Below are 21,204 nucleotides of genomic sequence, written 5' to 3'. Positions count from 1 at the left end.
AGTACAATTTACTACAGTTAGTCAGTGAAGTCTCTTAAAAAGTCAAAAATCTAAATAAAAACAACATGGCATATTATATTAAAAAAAGTCATAGTACAATATATCGAAAATATCTGGGGAAAAACAACATAGTATAGTGAGTTGTGACTGTGTAGTATGCATGTGTCTGCAAGCAGTTTTAAAGTATCTGTGTTTTTGTTGATGTAACGAGCAACACGTTTTGCCTCCCTTGCATGTCTGCGGCTAAATGTTAAACACTGTTGGTGCCGGCCTGTTCTCACTACGGTTTAACAGTCCTCGTTTCTGTTTCAGGAGGTCCCAGTCAATGGCCAGTAGGGGGAGCTGCAGGCCGACACTCTGAGTCCTCAGAGGAGCACAGCATTGACGCCTCGGTGCACTGCAGCTACTGAGTCTGCTTTCCCTGATGCAGCTACTGTCCTGCCTCTGTCCTGCTGTCACCTTACACTCCCTATAGCAAAGCCTTTTTGTACTTTACTTGCACATATGATTGCCCTATAATTAGATTTATTTTAGGTACTGAAGTTGTAAAATGTTCTTTTAAAAGAGGTATCACCTTTGTAAATAGTAATCCCTGAAAGTGTATTTTATTACTGACTTATCGTTTTTACCTTTTCTGTGTCTATCGGTCAGTGTGTATAGGATGGTTCAAAACTACCGTGTGTTCATGGAATTATGTGCAAATGCAGTAAAGAGAAGAATTGAATGATGAAACAGTTGTGGTACAAAAGTCCCTTTATTAGCATATACCCGTTTGCTTTTTTGAAGTACAAATCTTGGCTTCAAAACGTGTACATGGATGAGCACGGATAGAAAAGCAGATTGAGGAAGATACGGAAAAAGGAACTTCACAGAAAAGCTTTCCTACTACGTTTAGTCATTACACACGAGGAGATTATATTTGAAAGGTCTAATGTTTTAAGTAGCACTTGAAACATGTCTGGTCATACAGTGACCTATAAAACTAGGCCTTGGAAAGATAAACCAGTCAGTGACTGATGTTTAGTAGCACCGAGATCTCCTCAGAATACATGTTGGATTTTTCACAATCAGGCGGTAATTTTGGCAAAATGAAATGTTGAAATTATGGCTCCAATCTTTATTAAATATAACAACACGCACTGCAGGTCAAAGTGGTGCTAGTTCAACTACAGCAATAACTCTACAGAAAAAAAATGTTTTCCAACAGTACTGGGGGGGGGGGGTCTATCTCTGCACGAGTCTTACAAAAGCCTGCACGAGCTGGATGAAGGGCTCCTGACCTTCGTGGCTGGCCTTAGAGCCTGGGGTGGGAGGCTTGTTTTGGGTGGAGGGGAGCATGCTGCTGGCCGGAGACGACGGAGATCCCCTGCGGAAATGGCGGGAAAGACTCGAAAGAAGAGTGCTCTGGAAGTGGAGAAAAGAAAAAACTATTGATTATATTTCAGGTTAAAGCTGGCATTTACATTTTGTTTCAGAAAACATACATAAACACATTTCAATCCATATTTACACCTTAGAGAAACAAAAAGAAGAGATTTGACTAACAGATGGTTTCCTTTATTTAGATCAATATTTACACACTAAAAAAACAGAACTTGGATCAATAGCACTAAATGTCTCACCAGTTCCGAGCTGAGCTCCTGTTTGAGCCTCTGTTTGTCCCGGGGGAGGATGGAGGGGTCTTTGAGGCAGCGCACAGCCTGAGAGATCAGCACGTAGAAACAGTTCTCCATGGTGAACATCAGCAGCGACCTGAAGGGAGAAAAAATGAGTTTACGGTTCTTATAATAGAACTTTAGTAAATGTGCGTTCTTTCTGAAAGCTAGATTAGAGAATCGATACTGCAAAACTGACAGACCTTTTTAATGACGTACACTACCACACGCTTTTTTGTTGTTTGTTTCCATGCTATACAAGGACTCTTTACACATAACTATACCATGACCTCTATCATGCCATACTGTACTTATATACCTTTTTTAAACATTTCATGACCAGAGTTGTAGTTTCCTCCAGCTTCCATTGTTGATGCTGAACAGACTTGCTGCTAGCAAAAAGTAGTATTCAAATAACATTTCAAGCGGAGGAGGGGAGATGTACTTACTTCAGAGCTTGGATCTCCTCCGAGGAGGCCAGCGAGGCGATGCTCACAGACACCGGCTCTTTCTTCTTCTCGATCTATGAAGGAAGCACACAGTCAGGGGTCTGCTGTAGCTTTCAGAGCTGCAGTTCATCATGAATACACCAAACACCTACAGTTGTGTTCAAAATAATAGCAATGTATTTCAAAAAGTGAGTGAAGCTCAAAATCCTTATAATAGCTTTTTTTTCCATACACACAAATTAATTGGGAACACTGCACATTCTATTCCAAATCAGAACATGTAGAAAAAGTGATCAAATTAGATTTCACTTTACAGAAAGGGAAGAAAATGGAATATAAGCTGTTCAAAAAAATAGCGGTGTCTGCATTTTTCTTTACTAACTCAAATATTTACTGTATGAACTGAAAAATGCTTGAAGCTTTGGCTTTCCTTGGAATTACTGTACTATATTTAGTGTAACCACTGTTTCTGAGGACTGCTTCACATCTGTGTTACATGGAGTCGACCAACTTCTGGCACCTGTGAACAGGTATTCCAGCCCAGGACGATTGAACTACACTCAAAAATTCCTCTGCATTTCTTGGCTTTGCCTCAGAAACAGCATTTTTGATGTCACCCCACAAGTGTTCTATTGGATTAAGGTCCGGGGATTGGACTGGCCACTCCATAACATTAATCTTGTTGGTCTGGAACCAACATTTTCCTTGCTTACTGGTGTGTTTGGGGTCGTTGTCTTGTTGAAACACACATTTCCTTGCTGGCATAAGGCAACATGACTTCAAGTTTTTTGATGTATTCAAACTGAGCCATGATCCCTGGTATGCGATAAATAGGCCCGACACCATAGCATGAGAAACATCTGTGGCTTGAATTCAGCATTTGGGGGTCTTCTGAAAAACTGTCTGTGGCCCCTAGGCCAAAAACAACAATCTGGCTTCATCAGTCCACAAAATGTTGCGCCATTTCTCTTTAGGCCAGTCGGTGTGTTCTTTGGCAAATTGTAACCCCTTCAGTACATGTCGTTTTTTCCCAGATGGGACTTTGCGGGGGCTTCTTGCTGGTAGATTGGCATCACATAGTTACAGTACTCACAGGTAACTTTGACCCTCTTTAATCACCCTGGAGCTGATCATTGGCTGAGTCTTCGCCATTCTGGCTATTCTTTGATCCATTGGAATGGTAGTTTTCCGTTTTCTCCCACGTCTTTCTGGTTTTGGTTGCCATTTTAAAGCATTTGAGATCATTTTAGCTGAGCAGCCGATCATTTTCTGCACTTCTTTGTATGTTTTCCCCTCTATAATCAACTTTTAAATCGAAGTACGCTGTTGAACAAAGTGTGGAAGGACCCATTTTACTCAGATTTTCAGAGAGAAATGCACTTTACCATGTGCTGCCTTCATCCTTAAATAAGGGCCACCTGTTTCTTCACAGAATTAATGATTTCATTAATTTTATTCCACACTGCTATTATTTTTAACACGCCCCTTTCAATCTATGACTCAATTACACAGAATCAGCAGCATGCTTGTCATGACTGCTGGGTCTGTTGGTTTTCTATGACTCTACTACACCTACTAGTAAATTATTTGCCATGTAGAAATATCATTTCGACCAAAAACTGTTGTTGATCTGGTTAGTGATGTTGGACTGCTATTATTTTGAACACAACTGTACCTCTCCCAACATGCTCAGGGCCACATTGATTGTGGCCAGCAGGGTCCCAAACGAAGGAGCCACATCGGGGTCGAATGCGGGCGTCGTGAAGCTGAGCACAAACAGGGTCCGGTACTCTGCCAGGTCCATACTCTGCAACACAAGGAAGCATTGTGTGGTCTTTATCGCAGGAACATTAAGGTCTGTTTCTTGCAATGCTGGTGAAAATAAGATGCTAACTATGAGGATCAAACGATGCATCTGACTTTTTATGGGACAAACGGTGCAGAAATAGCAGGCTGACCTGGTCCAGGAGGATCTGGCAGCAGTCCGGAGTGAAGTGCTGTAGAGTTGCCAGCGTTTTGCTGAGTATTTTTAGGAGGCTGCACTGCACAGCCAGCAGGGCCTTCTGCTCGGCTTCCTCTCTCTCTCCTCCACCGGCCGCCTCTTTAGACGGGGTCTGGGGGGCCCGCTGTGTCCTGGGGAGGGGACCAGGCGGCAACGCTTCACCATTTTTGGCCTGAAAACACACCGAAGCAAACGTGGCCTTAACAAATGAACAGCTATGTGATTATTGGTGGTAGATCTCTAACAATCGCAGGGTGTAGCACATTCTCTAAGGCGCTGTTCACACAGAATCCAGATGTTATCACAGCATATACTACACTTCCTGGCTCTGACCTGGAGGTAGTGGTGGAGCATCTTCTTGCTGTGCAGCAGGTAGGTGCAGGTTTGGCACAGATAGCACAGGTTCACCTGCAGGGGGGGGGCAGAGAGGATAATCGTGAGTACTGAGGCTGTGCTGGCAACGGTGCTGGTGTGGAGCTTTTCTGTGGACTTGCCTGTACGTCCCGCAGCAGTTTGGGCAGGTGGAACTGCCACTCCTTGCAGAAGCTGGAGAGCTGCAGCAGGAAGCCAACCGTGTGATCGGCCTCGTCCAAACACGCCAGGCTCTGCACGGTGCGCACTGCGTTCAGACACTGAGCGGGGGGAGAGGCTGTTATTAATAAGAAAACCAACAACAGCTGAACATGTTGTGAAATGTGTATCAGCTGTTTGTCTTAAACATGTTTACTATAGTCTGTGATCAAGTATTCATTTTGCTTACAGAAACATATTCTTTTTGTTATGATGTTGAATTCATAAAACACTAGATTAATTAAAGGAGTTTAAATCTGTTAACTGTTAAAGCCATTACAAAAATGTAAAGTTAAATAAATGATCATTAATTTCAGCTTCTTAAATATAATTACTTTTAGTCTTTTACAGTACAGTAGACTTTTAAACTGGGATTCATTTCAATGTAATAACTTTGTTTTCTGGAAACACAAGTTGGTTATTAATTGAACTTTTGGATTAAGGAAATGAAGGAGCTTTTTCCCACTATTCTCCTTATTCATACAGACATCCATTTATCTTTTTTTTTCAAGTCTCACCTGTAGAATGCGTTCCTGATGGACTCCTACAAAGTCCAGGGCCTCGTTAATGAAGTTGTAGCGCAGTGTCTTGAGCAAACTCTCCATCAGAGACATGCAGAGGCGGTAAACCCCCGGCCAGCAGGCCGAGTCCTGCGACTTCCTGGAGAAACTCTGCGCAAACACAGTTATTTTATCACGTTTAACAGAGGTCAGTATTCTGAAGCGATGCTGTGTGAGAAGCCGTGCAGTGAAAGGTATCTGCAGAGGAAAGGCTTTAATATCATTTATATTACCTGTGAGGCTCCGTTTGAAGAGCCCTCGTAGACGCTGAGGAGGGGGAGGCAGATGGTCTGGATGATTCCTGCTCCAGCTACAGCTGCTGCCCCCTGCAGGAGGGAGCATTAACATATTTAACTGAGGATATTTACACTCATTAATGATTTGTACTACAGCATTACTTTTTTATGTTTTCTATTTAAAGATATAAATAACAAATCAGACATTTTCTAGATATAATAAACAATAACTGTCAAAACACTTTTTAATAAATGTTCTTTATTATTATTATTGTAACATTCTTTTTGAGGTCATGCTATACTAACATTTTCAGGATTTTTTAATGATGTACTTTACTGTGACTTTAGTTTAACATGTATTTTAGGACACAATATACCACGTATTTTGACACAGTTATGACTTATTTAAATATTGTTTTGTGATGAAGCTAATTGGTTTAATGCGATTTTGTCCCTAGTTTTGCCATGTACCGAACAAACAGTATCCTGCTGTCATGGGACATTTGTGAGGCTTTAAAATATGAAAATATATACTTATGATCCAGTTCTATAGAGAGAGTGAATGCACCTTAAGTCGACGGCCAGAAACGGCTTTGGGAGGTCAGACATATTTAGAGAGAGACTTAAACACAGACAGGTGTGTACCTGAGGTGTGCGTGCCAGTGTGAGCAGCAGGTGCAGGGCAGCCTCGGTGAAGTAGAGGTTGTGTTTGGATCGCAGGCTGATCTCCACGGCGCTGAGCACTGAGGGAAGGACAGGAACCTTCCTCAGCACAGAGACCCAGTGCTCACCATCTTCATCGCTGCGACACAGCTCCTTCGCCAGGTGCAGCGCTAACACACACACCTGAAACCAAGAGAGGAAACACAGTCTGAGATGAGCTCTATGTAGCATTCACTCTGCTGCTGTAGTTTTGCTGGTGAAGACCAAGGAAGTTTCATTTCCCAAAAGCTTCTACTGTTCTCACAGTGAAACGATGGTATGAAGGCTTAATGAATAAACAAATGAGAAATATACCAACGAGGAGATCAGATAAAACTATACCACAGGGGTTTGCAGGGTTAAACATGATCTACGAAAAGAGTGTGATCATCATCAGCTCACCCCGTCTCTCTGGTCCTTCTGCGGGCTGCGGAAAGAGTCCGTCTCCATGCTGTCCTCGTCCTCCAACACCTCCCCCATCTGGCTCATGTGGCGGGTGCTGTCGATGAGCGCCAGCGCCTCATCTTTCACCGTCTCACACACACACAGCAGCAGCTGGGGCAGCTGGGAAATATCTCCACCTGGTCCACCAAGAAATGAATAATTGAGAAGAACAAACTACAGCACGTGTGATTCAAACAAAGACACCAGGAGACGCAGCTCTTACCGTTGAGTCCCTGAATCTGCAGCACGGAGATGAGGGCCGAGAAGATTTTGGCTTTGGTTCTCTCCATCATCTGCTGGTCGGCCTGCAGGACGCTCTCCAGGATCAGGGAGAGTGGAGACAGGATGTCAGGAGCTGTAGCTACCACACTGGGGAAGAGAGAGTTTATTAGAGATGGGCTGGGGACGTTGTTCACTTTGAACGGCTGTCCAGGCCCTGTAAGCAATGGCACAGTGGATACGGGAAGGAGAATTGGAGAGGGCTGCCTCTGTTGTCAGAGTTTGCTGTGTGGGTATTTCTAGTGTTCGTATATTTTCTATTTGATTGATGAATATTTAAAAGGTTAAGTGGTTGCAACGTGAGATTTCAGAATGAAACGTCTGAGCGAGATTTGGTTAGACAAAAAACATACAGCTATCAAATTGAGAGGTTAAAATAAGAAATCTGCAGGATTTTTCCATCATTGTATATTAAGAATCTCCAGCTGTTATCTCAGTCTCTTGTTCAATACTGCACCAACATCAAGGATGGTAAAAAACCATGGTCAAATACCAGGGTTAGTTTATTTTATGTCCAATGCATGAACACACACCTTCTCCACTGTTTGAGCAGGATGAGCAGCAGAGTGGCCATCATGGACCCGAGACGAAGACAAGGCACAGACATCGGGATGGTCAGCTGGAAGAGCCAGGAAGAGTTAAAAAGAAACAAAGGGAGAGGACAAACAAACACAAACAGCAGGTAGATATGATGACTTACAGCCGCTTTGGTCCCGTCCAGGACGTCCATGAACAGCTTCAGTTTGGTCGAGTCCTCTGAGAGTTGCATCACATCGGACTGAAGACAGAAAGTATACCAATCATCAGGAGATCTATCCGCACATAACGGCTTGGTTAAAAATCCTTCTCAGGTCTATTAAGAGGTGCAGGACAATACCGACAGTCTATTCAGGGTGGAATCAGTCCGTCCCAACACTCGGTAAGAAAGCGAATAAGAACTAGTTCAATGTTCTAGTGAAATATGCTTATGCACTTCAAATTAAAAGTGTGATTTAATCCAAAGAAATCCCGGAATAAATAAAAAATAAAATACTCTGTGGTGGTTTTTGGGGGGCAGTAACTTCCTTCTTCTAAAAGACGTTCATCAATGTCTTCCAGAAGAGAAGGAAAATATGATGTTCAGGTTTTCACTTTCTGTCTTTCAGCTGCTCAAAACAACACATACTTCAATTTAGACAGAAAGTTGTTAGAATGATTTGAGGAAACCCAGGCATCAACCTTTAAAGCCCTGGAGCAAAGACTGTGTTACATACATGAGTGGTGGAAAGAATGAGTAGCATCCTCCAGGCAGAGATCAGCATCTGGGTCTCAGCGAGGGAGCCGACACCCTCCTCCTCCATCTCCGCCACGTGGCACACCAGAGACTTCACATACTGGGACCAGTACTCATACCGCCGGGCGTTGGCAAACTTCTGGAGCCCATCCTTCAGGGACTGCTCCAAAGACCCACTGTTGATGACACAGAGGCAGTAAATATCGAACAATGAGACAGACCCTAAATGAAGGTGAGAAATATGAACAGTTTACCTGACAACATAGTAGATCTCCAGGCCGATGATCTTCATGACAAAGGCACATGTCTCCAGGACACAAGCCTGTGGGAAATACCTCTTGAGTTGTCATATTTCCCATCTTACTTTAAAAGTGTTGTTATTAAATCATTGTAAAAAGAGATCTAAATACCTCTGTGGTATCTGAGGGAGGGGTGAGGGTTGCAAAGAGAGGCGTTGTCAAATTTTCCCAAAATCTGTCTCTGTGTTAACAAAGCACAAAATATATTTGTTATGTTGTTATTTTTTCTCAATGCTTTATATTGGGTACAGAGCTCTGCAGAGAGAAGTTTAGATAAGATAAGAGGTTATTAATCCCAAACTGGGAAATGTTTGCAGCAGCATAAAACAAAACAAGGCATTGCACAAAATTAGAAATTAAAAGAGTAGAAATAAACAATTCTAAAAATATATAAACATCTCCAATTAGAAATAAGAAATAAAGCAGCATTAGAGAGTCAAACACTTCCATTAAGACATAAAAATGTTTGGTGATTTTATTATTGTCTTTATGATCATGATTCATGCCAGCATTGTGCTGCTGTAGCCCTATGAATACCAACATGTTGTTTTGTTTGACATCGTAACACGGATTTGTTTTGGACCGACAAAGATTTAATCTAAAAAGTACAGTTCAGTAAACTTTTCCCCAACATTTTTAAGACCGAATCAACTGATTTTGATCAATGAATCTTTTATAAAAACAAATGGAAAGAGACGTAAGTCGTAGCAATAAATCTGGGATAGCAGTTTATATAACAAAACATATATCAGGACAAAAGCAGTTTTATTTCCTCTGCAGGAGGAAAATGTAAAGCCATAAGGGGGATAAAAAGCGGGCCCACAACAGTCACAAAAGCGACGATGGAAAATACAATGAATATGATTGAGGGTTGGATTGAATAAAACCACATAAAAAGGCTCATTCTTTCCATAAGTCTATGAAGTCTGGCTCTAATGGACTTATAGTGCATATTTCACTCCCTTTTCCAGAATTTAATGAACACATATTTAGGATTTTCTTATGCAAGTGCTTACTTTGTGCGTAGGACAGAGATGGCACTATCTCTCCGGTCCTGCCAAAGGGCGAGCAGGAAGGCCAGCGCTGCTTTGTGGAGCATGGGGGGGCACCAATACCTCCCCTGCTGTTTGGAGTCGATCAGATCCAACACCACGTGGAGGCAGCTCCACTCCCCAAGCAGAAACTCCTGAAAGGAAGCCAGATGTTAAATTCAGATGCAGCAACACTAAACGCAGAGATACTACAGTACATCACTGCGGCTCTCACCTTTGACCCCTCCTTCCCATCTTTGACTTCCAGGTTGAGGAAAAGCTCGATGAGGCCAGGCTGCGTTTCCACCGCCACCGTGAGGAACTCCAGGATCATGACCTTGATCCTCATGTCTTCTGTCTTGCTCTGTAGCCGAGTGAGGAATGCATCCCGGATGGCCGCTGCATCATTGCCCAGGCAAGCGTAGACTGACATGGGAGCCACCTGCAGGACAGAAGACACGATCAATACCAGGAACATCTGCTGTGGGGCAACACGACGTCGCAGTGAACCAGGGTATCTAGACATTTTCGACAACAGGTTTCTGTGACTTTTCTAACATTCCGGAGAGTCTTGATGATTATATCTAATTGAAAACAGAGGGTTATCAAACATGGACAATGGCTACATTTATGCTAAAGGGGGTAGCAGGTGTCTGGATCGTCTTCCTGTAGTTGTCCTTGGGATTGAATTGAAAATATTAACATAAAAACAAAAAGACTAAAACATTTGGTCTCAAAACTATGGATTTGATCAATTTCATTGATAGTTCCGGGCCTGTAAAGAAAAAATATAATAAAAAAATTCCATGAAGGGTTTTTGATTATCATGGGAGCCACCTACAAGACAGAATACAAACTGGACTGTGAGTATAAATTATGAGCATTTGCTTGAAATCTCATTTAAAACAGCTGGCCATCAGACATGGACAATGGGGCTATCATTTAAAATTATGAGCAAAAAAGTGCATGTTTTATATTTCTGTAGACTTCTTTGGGATACTACAAGGCATACTGTCAGGCATGTGTCTTTGTCTAATTGTATTTGAAGAAATGATCTGTTAGGACAAACAAAGTAAATAAATAGTAATAATGGAGTAATGGAAATAACCCATATGTATAACGGTTAGTGTTTTGGTTTGTATCTTTTCCGGCCTGTAAAAAGATATTTCCTATCTCAGGACTTCCCAGGTTTTTTTAATGACTACAGCTCATATGAACGGTGCATACCGTGGCGAGCCTCTTGAGCAGCTGGATTGCGAGGCGAGGCAGTGCCGGGTCGTGTTTGTGGTAAATATACTTGGCCAGCACCACAATGAGGTTGTTGCCGTGGCCTCCGTGCTGCGTCAGGGCCTGCTCCAGAGGAGACACCACGTCAGACGGAGGCTTCAGGCGGATGACGTTGTTGGTGACCGAGAAGGCCAGTTTGACCGTCTGGATCAGGATCTGCCCGGGACCCTCGGAGCTGGAGAGCATCAGAGAGAAAGATCACAAATATAAATACTGAATTTGTAACAGCACTGCTCAATTTCTGAAATATATCTAATTGTGATTATTTGATTAATCAATTGCGATATGATTCAATATATATATCATATAAAATACTATATATAACATTGTTTTACAATATATATAAGATGGTGTGGTAGTTTCACAGGATGTGTACCAAATAAAGAGCTTTTGCTTGAGACTAAAATAACATTATTACACTGTGATATCTCTGCAGCACCACAATACTTCAGTAAGGAGGATATTTATATGAATATCTAAAATCTGGTATAGATGTGTGTACCTGCTGGGCTGTGCAGCCAGCACCACATCAATGGTGTCCACTCCGACTCCCATGATGTTAACGACCGCCTGTCCAGCCTCAGTGTTGGCCAGGCTGTAGATGCACAGAGACTGCAGGGTGGGGGTGCTGCAAGAAGGAGAACTACTATTACAGATGAAGGAGCAAGGACCAAAAACAGTTATTGTGATATTTTTATTGTGTTTGAAAAAGACTTAGACGATGCATTGAATGTTGAAATTGATACAGAATCATTTCAAACCATTCATTGATTCAGCTCAAGGAGAAATAAAAAGGTGTTTATATATAAAGGAGTATGTGGTCTCTGAGCTGAGATGGACTTTTCAGCTGCTGCTTTAGAAAAAGTTCAAGAATTAAACTAAAGGTTAAATGTAAATTAAGAAAGGGATCATTAATCACACAAACACACATCTGAATATTTAACTGTCTCCAGATCTTTATTTTCTTCAGGAATGGTTTTGTTCAAAAGATGATTGCTCATATACAAGAAACTGTTTTGAAAATAAACGTATTCAAATACTTGAATGTTCCTCACCTGCCCTGATCCTCCCCCTCTGGACTCAGATTGAGGATGGCATGGATCAGCTCCAAAATCAGACATCCTGCAGAAACACAAGAGTCAATTTACATTTTCATTTCATTTGACAGACATGTCAGTCTCTTCTTACTATGCCACGTACCTATCCTCTCTCTGACTCCGTAGGTGTTGTAGCGCCACTTGTGGTAGGTGGGCAGCATCTCCTTCAGCACCAGCAGCACACAGGGGATCAGACCTTTGTTCTGAGTGCTGCCCAGCTGACCCTGAAGGAACAGAGATATGACTTGAGGTTAAAAGGCACAGTTCAAATTCTTATGGGACATTAAATAGTTCATATCTTGAGGTGATAACTGTAGTTACCTTGACCAGGGTTGTGACAAGACGCAGGAAGGCTATGGTCACAGCGTACTCCCCCCTCGGTTGCTCAATCTGGACCAGCAGGTTGCCGTAGTTCCCTGCCTTCATCCCTTCAGCACTGAAAAAAAACAAACACTTTTGTTCAAGACCCAAAAAACACCAATCTGATATTTTCTAGACAATTGAGACAAGGTAGTTCTGTCAAATCTATCATTTAGAAGTTTAGAAAGGAAGGTCAAGATACCTATTCAATTAAATGGTAGCCATGCATTGCATTCTATCACGTGTGAAGATTTTCCATTATCTTTAAATATCAGATTTTTTATTCTTTTTTCAATAAAGTAAGATTTGAAAAAAATTGGATAAATGAGCCAACTAATTAAATAACTTCAGGTTGACTTAACTCAATTATTAATGTTTGTATTTCTATTAGAAGAGTTCACAACTTCATTTTCTAATGATTTTGTAAAATGTTTGTTTCTACCACATGGTATATAAAGCCTGATATTTTTTCCATCATTGGCCGATACTCCCATGGTTAGTTTTGTTTACTGTACCTTAAACACTGGGCCATGATGGTCAGAGGGTTGGAGGCGAAGGGTAGGAAACCAGTGTGGTGCAGACTGGACCACACCTGGAGAGACATACAAACATTTATCAGATGTGTTGGAAATTAAAAACAATCAAATGCTTGATTCTCTCCAGGATACCCACCTTCCCAGGCATCCTCGCAGCCAGCACAGAGAGGCAGTTCACACATGAGGCGATCACATCCACTGGGGGGTTGATGACTGATGTTAACCTGACAGATGGTAAACACAAAGAGACACTTGGCATCTCATATCAAAGGCAGTGCTAAATAATAACGTTTCAGAAGGCATGTGAGGGAGTTTACCTCTGCAGCAGCATGTAGATGCGTGAGGTGAGAGGCAGCAGACAGTCCGACACCGTCCAGTCTGTGCTGATGAACTTATGCACCAGATCCAGGATGGGTTTCACACGCACACAGTGGGAGATCACATCTAGCAAGAGAAGACAGAGACAAGTTGAATTATGCTGAAGCGCAAGTAAATCAGCTAAATTCAAAATGGAAAATATACATTTAATAGTGTATTGTGGTTTTACTGGCAGTGGGTCAGTGTAAAAAAGCAGATTGATGACATAACATTGTACTCTTACGGTAACTTTTCAGATCATTGGGCATTATATTTCTCATTTATAAAACAAAAAGATGATACCATCCTTTAAATCACAGGTATTATTAATACATTATTTTGAAAAAGTATTCATGAGATACTGCAAACTCTGACTGCTTTGTTTATGTGTGATAATTACAAGATATGTCCTGTGATTTAACAACATTCTATTTATTTTGTATCAATTGAGGTGGTTTTGGTCTTTGTTGAAAAAGAGATGATACACAAATAAGAATATAGAAAGTAAGTTGCTTAATGTATACAGACATTTGGCTCAAAGCTCATTAGTTTGCTTAAAAAACACGGCTATCGTTGGACTTCTTGAGAAAAACTAATTATTAAAGATCCTTAAAAATGTATGAAATATCTGCTTGCGTGAATCAATGAATACCTGCAGTTGAAACAACATGGAGCAGCATCTCCACCTCGCAGGTGAACAGAGTCCAGGAGCTGTAGGAGTGATCCCAGCGCACCACGTAGCCCTGCTCCCCCCCGATCATCACCTGACCCAGAACCCCCTGAGGCATCCACAGGTTAGTCTGCCCTGTGCCTGGAGATCAGGGTGGCATTGTTATAATGGAGGAAAGTCACTCAAGAGAAAGCTATAAACAGGCAATATGAAGAAAATCAAATATCTGCTAACAACAAAATATGTCTTTTATTGAAGTAATAATTGCTTAGGTGGCTATAAAGGCTTTAATCAAATAACCTCATAGCTACTTTTGTATGTTTAGAAGGGAAAAGCACTGTAATGCAGTCTTAGACACCAGACAACGAGTCACATCAAAATGATATATTGATATATTGCCCAGCCCTATTTATTAGCATGCATAATACAAATGTGCATATAAATTCTACATTCTTGTGCACATTACATTTTTGTATCCATATTTCAAACCAAAAGTAGAAACTAACCGAGAGGGTAGAGCAGTTTGGGTGTTTGTCTTCTCCACAGCGTCTCATCATCCTTGGAGATTATGTCATTTGGTTTATGTTTGTAAACTTGTGTGTAGTAGGACATCTTATCCAGAAAGTTGTATACCTGTGATTAAGATGGGGAAAAATACATTGTTAAACCATTTACATCAAGCAAAGCTGAGTGAGTGAGTGAGTGAGTGAGTGAGTGAGTGAGTGAGTGAGTGAGTGTGTGAGTGAGTGAGTGAGTGAGTGAGTGAGTGAGTGAGTGAGTGAGTGAGTGAGTGAGTGAGTGTGTGAGTGAGTGAGTGAGTGAGTGAGTGAGTGAGTGAGATCTACCTTTTTCACAGTGGACTTGTTTGACAGAAGTGCCGTTAGAAGCTGTAACAGAGGTCCAATCTTGTGAGGGAACATCCCGACTGCACTGTCCAGAATCATCCCCAATCCCATGTTCGGTTTCTGGATTAAATATTAACAAACAGGACACATTAGATTTTATACGATTTCATCTCAAAATAATCTCCTTTTTCTAATTTTTCTCACCATTTCCCAAAAAACTTCTGCCAGATTTGGAGCGGAGAGGACTTCACAGGCAGCATCGATAAGGTGGGAGCACTGAGTCGCCTGACCACCAGTCTGTCACATAAAGAAAAAGCAAGTTAACAATATGAGTAAAGGACGTTCATCATATACATTTAAAATCACAATGCATACCTGTAGGCTTTCCTCCTCAAAAGAAGTGACCACAAACGAGAGGAGACCGTAGATACACATCTTTGCTGTGATTGCTGTGACCTGGAGAGAAGAATTTCACAGACTCAATTCAAACTGTACAAATACTCATCTGAGAATATATTGTCCGGAGAACTTTTAAATAGATTTGTGTAATTGGTGTGTCCTCTTACATTATTCCCTGACACACCCAAGCCCTTCAGCATGGTTGAGATGTACTTGAAAACTTCGAGCTGCAGGGCGGTGTTTCCGATCCTCCTGATGACAGGGCTGGACTCCTCCGGCCGCAGCGTGTGTCTCAGCAGAACCCAGGCCAGCAGCACTGGCCCGTGGTGAGGGATGTCCCCGAACGTCAACAGCAGCTGATCCATCCCCTGGAAGAGACACAGGACATATGGAGGTTCAGATATCTGCACAGTGTGGGTGAGTATTACAGCTCTACCGTTATATTACGAAATGTTTAGGTCTTTTGGATTTGGAGGTCTGGGTCGAACCTTGATGACGTCTGCAGCGCTGGAGAACTGATGCTGCTCTGTGCAGTCCTCCAGGGCACACTTGTGCAGGAAGTCTATGTCCATTCCTTCCACCAGGATCAGGGAGCTAAAATATCTGCAAGTCAGAGAAACATAAAAGATATTAAAGATAACTGTACTAATATCGGTTGATAAATTATAATGCAGATATATCAGATCTGTGTATACGAGAGCTAAGGCAGAAAATGAAAAGAAATGTTTGGGATTATTTAGAAACAAGGCTGATTTCTGATTCTTTTGTGTGTTTTTGACACCCAGATTATGAAATCAACTGGCCTGCTTTTCATGAAACTCGGTGGAAAGGTGAAGCATGGTGCAAGGAAGAACCAATACAACTTTGGAGCCTAATCACTCTGACAAATACCCAAGCCCTCTTAGTTTTTCCCTTCTAGTTTTTTCACTATAATTTTATATCTTAGCTTCAATTTTTTAACCCAATAGAAATACCTTTTATTCCTGGGGCACAGGATAAGTTAAACATACAGTGGGGCAAAAAAGTATTTAGTCAGCCACCAATTGTGCAAGTTCTCCCATTTAAAAAGATGAGAGAGGCCTGTAATTTTTATCATAGGTATACCTCAACTATGAGAGACAGAATGAGAAAAAAAATCCAGAAAATCACATTGTAGGATTTTTAAAGAATTTATTTTCAAATTATTGTGGAAAATAAGTATTTGGTCAATAACAAAAGTTCATCTCAATACTTTGTTATATACCCTTTGTTGGCAATGACAGAGGTCAAACGTTTTCTGTAAGTCTTCACAAGGTTTTCACACACTGTTGCTGGTATTTTGGCCCATTCCTCCATGCAGATCTCCTCTAAAGCAGTGATGTTTTGGGGCTGTCGCTGGGCAACACGGACTTTCAACTCCCTCCAAAGATTTTCTATGGGGTTGAGATCTGGAGACTGGCTAGGCCACTCCAGGACCTTGAAATGCTTCTTACGAAGCCACTCCTTCGTTGCCCTGGCGGTGTGTTTGGGATCATGGTCATGCTGAAAGACCCAGCCACGCTTCATCTTCAGTGCCCTTGCTGATGGAAGGAGGTTTTCACTCAAAATCTGACGATACATGGCCCCATTCATTCTTTCCTTTACACGGATCAGTCGTCCTGGTCCCTTTGCAGAAAAACAGCCCCAAAGCATGATGTTTCCACCCCCATGCTTCACAGTAGGTATGGTGTTCTTTGGATGCAACTCTGCATTCTTTCTCCTCCAAACACGACGAGTTGAGTTTTTACCAAAAAGTTCTATTTTGGTTTCATCTGACCATATGACATTCTCCCAATCCTCTTCTGGATCATCCAAATGCCCTCTAGCAAACTTCAGACGGGCCTGGACATGTACTGGCTTAAGCAGGGGGACACGTCTGGAACTGCAGGATTTAAGTCCCTGGCGGCGTAGTGTGTTACTGATGGTAGCCTCGGTTACTTTGGTCCCAGCTCTCTGCAGGTCATTCACTAGGTCCCCCCGTGTGGTTCTGGGATTTTTGCTCACCGTTCTTGTGATCATTTTGACCCCACGGGGTGAGATCTTGCGTGGAGCCCCAGATCGAGGGAGATTAGCAGTGGTCTTGTATGTCTTCCATTTTCTAATAATTGCTCCCACAGTTGATTTCTTCACACCAAGCTGCTAACCTATTGCAGATTCAGTTTTCCCAGCCTGGTGCAGGTCTACAATTTTGTCTCTGGTCTCCTCTGACAGCTCTTTGGTCTTGGCCATAGTGGAGTTTGGAGTATGACTGTTTGAGGTTGTGGACAGGTGTCTTTTATACTGATAACGAGTTCAAAAAGGTGCCATTAATACAGGTAACGAGTGGAGGACAGAGGAGCCTCTTAAAGAAGAAGTTACAGGTCTGTGAGAGCCAGAAATCTTGCTTGTTTGTAGGTGACCAAATACTTATTTTACCGAGGAATTTACCAATTAATTCATTAAAAATCCTACAATGTGATTTCCTGGATTGTTTCCCCCATTCTGTCTCTCATAGTTGAAGTGTACCTATGATGAAAATTACAGGCCTCTCTCATCTTTTTAAATGGGAGAACTTGCACAATTGGTGGCTGACTAAATACTTTTTTGCCCCACTGTATAACCTTGACAGACACTTTGAGGTGCTCTTACCCGATGCGGTCCACCAGGGCGTCCATGCTTTTATCTACAAGATGTCTGTTGGTCTGCCTCAAACCGAAGCCTTGCTCTTTGAACATTTTGGTGAAGCTCAGCAAGTCGGACGGGCTCATCTCAAAGTATGCATAGTACAGGAAGATGATCTCCAGCAGCAGAGACTGTTCCCTCAGACACTGCAGGAACCAGTGGGACACCTGCCTCTCCGTCTAAAGAAGAAATAGAATTTTAAAATACGTTGCATCCTGTGATGGGCGAATGTGATCATCTCTTCCAAGTGGTGCCAGAGTTAAATCTGAATAATATGTGATATTGATCTAAATGATCTAGCTTACAGTATAAAGGTATTCATCAGATCTGAACCAAATAATCACCATGAGGTTTCCGTGAGTTTCCCATGTTGGTGCTTCTGCTTTGAAGAGGTTTTCAAACTGGGACTTATACTTGCTCACCAGGTCCTTCTCCAGTTTATTGACACAGTTACTGTACTCCGCCTGAGAAAATCAAAACAGAAGCCACGTTAAACAACCACATCTTTAGGACGAAAAGCACAATGTGACCCAAATACAGCGGACACTCACTCTGTAGGGATGTCGCTCATCCTGAAAGTATGTCAGCAAGAGTAGGACACATCTGAGCAGACACATGCGCTCCTCGTAATAATAGTCAGCCACCTGTGAATACACACAGACAGTCATAATTATTGCACTAAATATGGAAGTAATTAAGTAATAAAGTGTAAATGTTGTAAGTGCACTGACCTTCAGCAGCAGTGACTGGCTTTGTCGCTCATCTTTGAAAACAACCTGTTATAAAAAATCTGTTAGCCACTGTCTGAATATATTTACAAAGTGCAATTTTGCTTTTTTTCCCCCTCATCAAATATGGAGCCTGCAGTTTCCATTGCATAAGGGATGCAGTAGTCAGATCCAAAACACATTATCACTCACAAGTGGGCGATACATTAATTAAAGAGTAACTTTCATTCAAAATGGGCTGCAATGTAATCATATTGGACAGTTATGTACCACTAAAGTACGTCCACAAACGATTTAAGAAATTGCTGTGCTTAATCTCAGACCCAACAACACGGGAAAACATGGTCCAGTTTGAAATATCCAAATGTATCCTTTAACAATTGGGTAATACATTTATATAAAAATATCCATTTCTGTAAAAATGTTTTTGTATTCTGCACATAATATTTCCGGAATAAATTCCAATAAAAGAAAAAAGGACCTTTAACGAATCCCGAGTTCCTCTGTAGTCCTCCTGTAGGTAGCACTGTAAAAGCTGCACACTCTGGTGCTCATCAAGACACTGTAAACATGATAAACAAATTGCAAATCATCATTAAATGCACCACCAAATCAAAAAAGTGAATCACAGACTTAACGTTAACAGAATTGTTGGAAGCTCTTACCAATAGTTTACTGATCCTCAGACCAAAATCCTTCAAAGGTTGTGCAACATCTTTATCCTCCTTCACTTTCCCAGCAGAGGACGAGCTAGAACAAATGATGAAGACAATTATCCTTTCTGTTGTTAAGAAGAGTTTATTTTATGTTAGGATAAAAATTAACCTTAACATACCTGGGTGGTTTGTAATAACATAGACCTTGGTGCAGCCTGTCCCAGTGTCTGTCCAGCTCTGCCTCTATCTGAGCCTGTCAGACATTTCATAAGAAAAGTGAAAATCATTTTCTGTACCGTCTATTATTACACATGCAAAAATGATGACAGAAGTATTTGACACCTCTATAAGACAATACTTTAGTACGCTTTAATTGTATATGCACTGTTTGGTAGATGAACACTCCTGAATATATGGTACAGAGAAAGGTTTAGCAAAAAATACAAACTGGTTCTCGCAATGCAGATCTTCCCAGCAATATGGTATGTAATTCTCGACTGCTCCTAAAAGAAAAATAATATATTTGTGTAAAAACATTAATGGATATTACAAAAAAGATGTATTCCGCCTCATTAAGGGTATCAACACGTGTATTTGTATGTATTCATCCAAATATCCATACATTCTGAAGCTGTAGTGACATAAGGAGGGTCGAAAAGAATATAGTTTAATGTTAGTAATCAAGGTAGATAGATATATAGTTATAGTGATTGATATTTACTGTATTCATCCCAATTTGTGAAATTGTTTTTGTCACAGCAGCAGTGTTGTCAAGCATTACAGGTTAAAATGTTTAAGAGATAAAGTAAGATATACATTTAATCATAACAAAAAGTAAAAGCAAACGCATACATATTCACAGTATACATTAATCCATTAATCATTTGAGTATCTAAATAATTCACAATTTTAAAAAATACTGAAGAATACATCTGAATACGTGACAGATCAAAGTATTTTATCAGATATTAGAAATTGTAAAAAAAAAAAGCTTCGACAGATAAATAGTGTAGGAATCTCTAACAGTTAACACACGTATACAGTGAATAGTGTGCTGTTGCTAAGCACTTATTTTACTATCACATAGTCATTGTCCTCTCTAGGTACAGACACTAGCGTCGTTAGCCTCTTTTATTTTGTCACAACTATTCATTATGACCTTAACATAGAAACTTTAGTCTGATGCTCGAATTACACTTTATTTAGACATGCTGTTGTTGTCATGCGGCTGACACACGTTGAAAAGTCATTCAAATGTTCAACTGCTAGCACATGCTAAGCTAAGGCGCCATCAACTCAAAATGAACACATGGCAGAAAATAAATTCTACCAACGACAGGGTTTGTTGAACGGATATATTGTGTAGAATTTTTTTCTTGCTGGTAAGTTTTTATAAACAATTCAAACAACAGCGTAGACGTTGGCTAAAGTTTGCTGCTAACTGCCTACCTGACGCTCATCTCGGATTCCGCCATCTTCGCTCCTGACCTGTGATTGGTTGTTGTGCTCGGTCGTCATTACGGTGGTCACCAACTTCTTCTTCGCTGATATTTTCTGGAGTTACACAATGACACATTACTGCCATCTTTTGGAGATAAATAATAATGAAGTCTGACGATTTCCAAACGCATCATTAAATTCTCCTAAATTAACACATTAACTACCTTTAAGTAAAATTGTAAACATTAGACAACATTAGATTGATACTTAGAGGCTCCTCTAAAAGCTTTTTTAGAACATGGGAACCCTTTCTGGACTTTGATGACTGAGGAGCCACTTGATAAAGAATAAAATGGGATTCCTGGGTTCGATATCACAAAAGTGTTTCATTGTTTGCTTACAGGTAAGTGTAATAATGTTTTCATGCAAGCTAACATGTGTTTTCCGCGTATTTTACTGAACTAGAAATAATAAAAATAATACTTATAATATTAATAACACACTATACAGGGAGTCTAGGCAAAAAAGTGATTTACCATAAAGTTAAGACACGAGAATACAAAAATAAAAACCGAAAATTTTAAACTAGCTCAAATATGCAATAAAACCAAACATTCAAATGAATCCCAAAAGATCTCAAAAACAGGTTT

General features: G+C 41.0%; 2 protein-coding genes across 8 annotated transcripts in view; one reads left to right on the top strand and one right to left on the bottom strand.

The window, feature by feature from the left end:
• Window positions 1–732, top strand: part of cdk5rap2 (CDK5 regulatory subunit associated protein 2) — a 40,361-nt gene extending 39,629 nt beyond the window's left edge. For all 7 annotated transcript variants that reach the window (XM_063890281.1, XM_063890283.1, XM_063890278.1 and 4 more), the window contains one exon: window positions 313–732. In XM_063890281.1, the coding sequence (XP_063746351.1) occupies window positions 313–410 (98 nt within the window). In that variant the 3' untranslated portion in view covers window positions 411–732. The remainder of the gene's footprint in view (window positions 1–312) is intronic.
• On the bottom strand, window positions 720–20,612 carry nup188 (nucleoporin 188). The gene is made up of 43 exons (XM_063890286.1): window positions 20,564–20,612; window positions 19,563–19,617; window positions 19,294–19,367; window positions 19,124–19,208; window positions 18,940–19,020; window positions 18,462–18,506; window positions 18,282–18,374; window positions 18,075–18,194; window positions 17,698–17,909; window positions 15,540–15,654; window positions 15,219–15,419; window positions 15,028–15,108; window positions 14,857–14,949; window positions 14,653–14,772; window positions 14,314–14,440; window positions 13,790–13,948; window positions 13,098–13,224; window positions 12,917–13,004; window positions 12,760–12,836; window positions 12,206–12,320; window positions 11,988–12,108; window positions 11,843–11,909; window positions 11,290–11,415; window positions 10,728–10,962; window positions 9,736–9,942; window positions 9,486–9,655; window positions 8,581–8,650; window positions 8,425–8,492; window positions 8,151–8,346; window positions 7,598–7,675; window positions 7,431–7,516; window positions 6,842–6,987; window positions 6,577–6,755; window positions 6,118–6,318; window positions 5,470–5,562; window positions 5,195–5,347; window positions 4,601–4,738; window positions 4,440–4,514; window positions 4,063–4,278; window positions 3,780–3,911; window positions 2,105–2,178; window positions 1,623–1,752; window positions 720–1,404 (listed from the first exon to the last, which is right to left on the bottom strand). Exons 1-43 carry the CDS (start codon window positions 20,587–20,589, stop codon window positions 1,225–1,227), a joined length of 5,235 nt encoding a protein of 1,744 aa, XP_063746356.1. The 5' UTR covers window positions 20,590–20,612; the 3' UTR covers window positions 720–1,224.
• Window positions 20,613–21,204: the final 592 nt, after the last annotated feature.

The sequence above is a fragment of the Eleginops maclovinus genome, chromosome 8, assembly GCF_036324505.1.
Source record: "Eleginops maclovinus isolate JMC-PN-2008 ecotype Puerto Natales chromosome 8, JC_Emac_rtc_rv5, whole genome shotgun sequence".
Lineage (NCBI taxonomy): Eukaryota > Metazoa > Chordata > Actinopteri > Perciformes > Eleginopidae > Eleginops > Eleginops maclovinus.
The sequence above is the reverse complement of the archived record's forward strand: the minus strand, read 5'-3'. Positions and strand labels throughout refer to the sequence as shown.

Bases quoted from the DNA above. Each gene is read 5' to 3' on its own strand.
- nup188 (XM_063890286.1), bottom strand. From the start codon at position 20,589: ATGGCGGAATCCGAGATGAGCGTCAG. The intron at 13,225-13,789 runs GTATTCATTGAT...TTCTCTTGCTAG, and splicing joins CCATGTTGTTTCAACTGCAG to ATGTGATCTCCCACTGTGTG. The intron at 3,912-4,062 runs GTCAGCCTGCTA...CTTGTGTTGCAG, and splicing joins GCCAGATCCTCCTGGACCAG to AGTATGGACCTGGCAGAGTA.